This window comes from Apaloderma vittatum, unplaced genomic scaffold (genome assembly GCF_000703405.1).
Source record: "Apaloderma vittatum isolate BGI_N311 unplaced genomic scaffold, ASM70340v1 scaffold19615, whole genome shotgun sequence".
Taxonomy (NCBI): Eukaryota; Metazoa; Chordata; class Aves; order Trogoniformes; family Trogonidae; genus Apaloderma; species Apaloderma vittatum.
Window position 1 is genome coordinate 28,036 of NW_009716728.1, and position 6,000 is coordinate 34,035.

Below are 6,000 nucleotides of genomic sequence, written 5' to 3' on the forward strand. Positions count from 1 at the left end.
AGGCATGTCCTCAAGCAGCCCTGACCTCTCGCCATTTGTGGTATGACAATTGTGATACCTAACACTATTATTGAAAAACAGTCCATTTTCTTCTTGAAGTCTTTAAGTCCAGGATATAATAAGATACAGTTTCACAGCGTTTTATAAATGATGCAATGTTGTTATGATGTTAAAAAAAATGGAACTGATTTTGTGCTTGATAACTGGAAATGCACTGTAAAAAGCAGAAAAGGGTGAGTGATTTTTTTACTTCAATTTTAGATGCATGCATGCATAGTGTCCAGAAATGTGTCAGAATATCCAGAGATAATACAAGATGCGTTCATGTTGTGTTGTTGAAATCACATTTCTTGGAATATGGTTTAACAGTTTAATTCCTCTAATTTTGCTTTTAAAAGTGCTCTGAATTTTCTATACTGTTTTTGGCCAGATCCTACTACTTTCTCTGTGGAAAAGGTCCTGGTGGTGTAAGCAATGATTTCACACAAATCGGGATGGTAAATCTGTGATGTTTTTTTTTCCCTAGAGTAGATCTGGCACGTATATTCTGCTGACAGTTCATGAAATTAATCAGAGGCTCCCAAACTCTGATATATGAACCCTTTCAAAGTTTCCCACCTTGGAGGGGAATCCTTAGGCACTTAGCACCATGCAGTGCCAGCCTGGCAGGAGCTGCTGCCATGGGCTTTGCTAGCGGAGGTGTGGAGGCAGGGCGAGGGGGTGCAGCAGGATGCAGGTGAGAGGTATCGTATGAGCCTGTATGGATGTACTGGAGCGTGTCCAGAGAAGGGCCATGAGGATGATCAGAGGGCTGGAGCACCTCTCCTATGAAGTCAGACTGAGAGAGTCTGGGTTGTTCAGTCTGCAGAAAAGAAGATTTTGAGGAGACCTTATTGTGGCCTTCCAGTATCTCAAGGGGACCTACAAGAAAGCTAGGGAGGGGCTTTTTAGGATGTCGGGTAGTGATAGGACTAGAGGGAATGGATTGAAGCTAGAGATGAATGGGTTCAGACTGGGCATTAGGAAGAAGTTCTTCACCATGAGGGTGGTGAGACACTGGCACAGGTTGCCCAGAGAGGTGGTGGAAGCCCCATCCCTGGAAGTTTTTAAGGCGAGGCTGGGTGGGGCTCTGAGCAGCCTGATCTAGTGGGGGATGTCCCTGCCCATGGCAGGGGGGTTGGAACTAGATGATCTTTAAGGTCCCTTCCAACCCTGACAATTCTATGATTCTAACGCAGTCTCTGAGCCTAGAAACTCTTGTAGTATCAGGGAGTCTTTTCGTAGTAGTTCAGAGGATCACTTTATGTAAGTGTTTACACAAACTGGACAAGCCTATAGGTTTCTATACCCTTTCCTTCTGTCTAAACTTTTTGTTTAGGCTGGACCAGGCCACTCCCCACTCTCAAACCTTTCTGCTGTCTTAATGCAAGAGTACCAACCACAGTACCCTAGTACGCATCCAGAGGGAAAGCTGTGGCTAGCAATGCCAGGAGAATACAGCTGGTACAAATAAATTTTCTCTTCAACTCCACTGTACTCCTTACATTTCACAGAGAGGCCTTTCCTTCTTCTATCCTGCAGAGATTTTCTACAGCAGCATAGCATCCTCTGTGAGGCAGGGAATTTGTGATTAGTTGGCATATGAAGTACGCTGGTTGCTTTCCATTAGGTTTTCCATGAATGCATATTTGCAGAGGAAAAGTCTTTGGTGCAACCGCTGCCCTTTTAACCGATGCTCTGAGGCCTTTCATTCTTCTAACTGCAGACTGTTTGGGTGACAGATATTGATGAGTGCAAGATGGGTTCCCACACCTGTGGAGAGAACATAACCTGTACAAATACAGAAGGAAACTTCACTTGCTCGTGTGCTGATGATGCTTCTGGAACTGGTTGCAGTGAGTAAATGGAGTGAGCAATTAAAATGACGCGGTCTTTAATTAAGAACTGAGTTCTTACATAAGTGGTTATACCTGGAAATTAAGGAAATCATGTATAGTGACATACTGAGCAGCTTGCTTCAGGAGGCTATTTTGAGGTGGACTAAGGAGACCAGATGGGAGTTTAGTTTGGAAATATTTGTATTAAAGTTCAGTGGTAACATTTACTGCCTAAATGCAATGACACATCTACTTAATGATCTTTACAATCAACAGCATAGGTAAATGCTCCTTGGAAGTAAAATTCTGGCAGTGATTTCAGTCTGTGTAATTTTTTCAAGCATTCTATGCCTTCTTTCCCTCTGCAGAAGGCTGGCACAAGAACTGCACGTAATTTAAGGCCTGTTTATGTCTTCAGAATAAGCTAGTTTGCTAATTTTTCAAAAAGGCTCTGAAACTCTTTAGAAAATCTTGTTACCAGTTTAATGAAGGCAGCTCCTGAAGGTTCAGCACTAGTGACTCTTTGACCTTCATTTCACTGCCTCAATGTGACATCAACATTCTCTGAAAACATGGAGCTGTGTGACTCATCACCTTACCTTGTGTAACCCTCTTCATTGGGGTGAATTTTACTCTAGATCGAGTGACTCTCTTATGACAGAGGAACCTCACATGATTATCACAGATCTATTTCTGCAGAAAACCAGACGGAAATCATGGCTTTTAGAAGTAGAACACCCATCAGGATGCCTACTCCCTTTTCAGTTACTTAAGCTTTTAGTAGTTTCAGGTGTCACTCAGGACAAGAAATGCCTTCTAGATCCCTCAGCTGTAAATCTGATCCCATGTCTTCATGTGTGTTAACACAATGTTTTAATTCTTTGCCTATTAAACTCTTCCAGCAAGCTGATTTTTTTTTTTTTCCAGAGTGCAGTCACACCTAGGGTTCACTAAAATCACTCATCCCTTTCCATTCAGACTCTGCCATGGCAGTTCTCATGCAAATGAAATTTTAAAGAATAAATGTTACTGACGGTCATGTTGCATTAAAGCTGGTGTGAGTCCTAAAACTGAGCCCATAGAGAGAGTGATTAGGTGCATTTCTGCTAAGCCATATTGCTAGAAATTCTTTGCCATGTAGATGTTTGATTCTGCCTTATAGATTCGCTGGAACATCAAAGCAGGCAAGAAAGCGCTCCCTTTCTGTTAGGGTATGTCTCCATCGTAGGTCATGCTGTGCAAAGATATTAGAGCTGCCTTTAAAACTAGCTGGTTTAGATATCTGTGTAGGTGACAGTGTGTGTGATTCAAAGCAGGCTACAGAACCCTTTGAAGAACTGGATCAATAGAGTTCCCTGCTTCCCCAGTGTTGCTGTTATCTGTACCTGAGCTAACTTGAAACAGTAAAAAATGTGATCTGCAGTTGCATATAGATGCAATCAACTGGATGGCAGCAGAGTAGAAATAATCTGCATAAGAATGACTGACAAGTTGCATGTCAAAAGTTTTCAGTCTCAGATCCAAGTATGGGATATACAGTCACCCTTCACCTGTATATCTGGTACTTTATTCGAAGTAGAGATTTATCATAGCCTAAAGCTGCAAAAATGGCAAGCATCATTTAAGCTTAAGTAATTAGACAGCCAGTGCAATTGTTTCTCAGAGCTGTACATGCACATTTAAATAGAGAGAATGCAGCCAACCTCTGTGGGTCTTTCACTGTAAATCTAGAATCAAACATGTTTAGTATTTTGATGTAAAGATCTAAATTTGATAAGCAGCATAAGCAAATAGGCAAAATGCAAGTAATTGGTCAAAAGTATATATTTTTATCGGTTTTCTGTCTTGAAGTTCTGGAATTCTTTTATAAGACCACGTTGCCAATGTAGCCAAAAGTTTGAGATGTCCTTGGGAAATCCTGTGTTTCAGAATCTACTGTGTCCCCCACTACTGTCAGCAATGAATACTCTACACACCCTGTGCGAGCTGATGTTGTCGGGTGCCCTCCTTCATACGAGTCATACTGCCTCCATGGTGGAGTGTGCAATTATGTTTCTGATCTACAAGACTATGCCTGCAAGTAAGTACAGAAATTTGTATTGTCTGTGTTGCTGAATGTTATCCTTAGGGCTCAGTTGAGTGCAGACGGTGAAGTGTTTGTCCATAAATTATCTGTTCATCACTCATTACTAGCAATTGTCAATAAGACTCAACTCTTTTCTGTAAGTGATCATTGTAAGAATCCAAATGTATGCATTCTTCAGTTCTGGAAGGTGAAGCCATTAAAAAATTAAGCTTAGCCCTGTTCTTGGTGGCCAGGGTTTGGGTGTGAACCTTGCTGAATTTTTCCGCTGCTGAATTCTCACTAGATGGCAGCATTCCTTCATGTAGGCCGTAAGATAGTAAAGACTGAATCAAAGGAAAAATGTTACCTAGCAAAAATATCTAGCAAAAATCACATGCCAAATGTGATTTGTATTTTAATTAATAAAAGCTCTCACACTAGAAAGTAGATCTTCCAGCTTGTTTGAAATTTATTGTGATCTTGCATTAAAAAATCAGGATTTTTCTGCCTTGCAACATACATGCATTCTAACTTCCGCCAGAATGAGAGAGTTTGTGCCTGATTTAATAATGAATGCTGATCGAACGTAAAAGCTGCTGCTTCTGGTCAAACCCTGCTTCTTTTGCTCATTTGACTAGCTCCTTTGACTTGAGTAACATTAGATCCGTAAGAATTGGAAGAAGGATTTGAGTCTATGTTGCTGGTTGTTATGAATTGAGTAGATCTTTCATTTTTCACATTTATTATTTTTTTTATATCTCTCACCTTAGACAGTAAAACTAGGCTAAGCTTCTTTTTGATGTATTTCTCATTTTCTATTAATTTTGATTTGAGGGTTTCATGCACTGATAAGATATTCTATGTTGGATTTTACAGTGGTAAAGACAAACAAATAAACACAAACTTCTTACAGAGGTAGCTGGTATTAAAACTAATTTCTGAAGATATTTCTAACCCACACAGTTAGTGGTTTTGTTGTTGTTGTTGGGTTTTTTAACACTTGCATTCATCTTTTATTTTAAAGTAAGGAGTCATTAAAATTTGCTTCCCTTAACCAAATCACTTTGAAAATACAAGTAAGTCCTATATTGCCTGTTTCAAAGAAAGGAACATTTGCTGGTGGAAACAGTTAAATGGAAAATCTTGAGGAATCACTACTCACACAGCAGGATTTAAGAGAAAATTGTTTTATTTAGTCTTTAACCATTGGGATCTGGAAATTTAGTCTTTCTGTATAATTCTACAGATGATTCAATAGCTTCACAGTAAAAAAAAATAAAGTCTTAATATTGAATTCTACAGGTTTTGACAGCCATTCCTTTAAAGTCATTTTGTCTTCACCACTACTAAATTCAACTGGGTATTTCCGTAGAGGTTGCCAATGGTAAATCAATACACAAGGTGACTGAAGTGATGATCTGGGTTTTTTCCTTCGCTGCTAGTTACAAAGTGTGCTCGATTCCTTTTGGCAGCTGTGTGACAGGCTACGTCGGGGAGCGGTGCCAGTTCAGCGATCTGGAGTGGTGGGAGCAGCAGCACGCCGAGCGGGTGAAGATGCGGAATATCACCATCACGGCCTGCGTGGCAGCGCTGGTCCTCCTGCTGCTGCTGGGCTCCCTGGCTGCCTACTGTCACAGGTAGTGCTTCCAAACACGCGCTGGCATGGAGGTGCTACTGGTTTTCACAGAGGGCTCGTGGCTCTTCTGCTTTTCGGTGACTGGATCTGTGAACAATTCAGAAAGTTCTGGCATGTCCCTTACCTGCAGTACTCGCTTTGGTCTTAGTGAGTGATGTGTGTAGGGGTGAAAAAAGAATAGACCTTATTAGGGTTGAAGAGGAGCCGTACTTTGTACTGATGAGGGAGTTCAGGAGCTGCTATTGGTTTCTTCCTTGGTTTGCCTTAAGAGTTCTTGATGTCTGAAACTGTCATGGTAGGGTTTGACTCTTCTCTGCTAGCTATCATATCAGTTTGAGTTTGCTTCCCTTTCGGTGTATCATGGCACCTGAAAGTTTCCTTGCCACTGAGAAAAGCAATGTACTAACCTTCCCATGGCAAAC

The 6,000-nt window shown here is 41.0% G+C and overlaps 1 protein-coding gene across 1 annotated transcript in view; it reads left to right on the forward strand.

Annotated features, from left to right (window-relative positions):
- EGF (epidermal growth factor) overlaps positions 1-5,579 on the forward strand; it is a gene marked incomplete at both ends in the record, with an annotated part of 32,095 nt that extends 26,516 nt beyond the window's left edge. The window contains 3 exons of the mRNA XM_009869654.1: positions 1,782-1,895; positions 3,807-3,957; positions 5,415-5,579. Of these exons, the coding sequence (XP_009867956.1) occupies positions 1,782-1,895; positions 3,807-3,957; positions 5,415-5,579 (430 nt within the window). The remainder of the gene's footprint in view (positions 1-1,781; positions 1,896-3,806; positions 3,958-5,414) is intronic.
- Between the last annotated feature and the right edge of the window lie 421 nt (positions 5,580-6,000).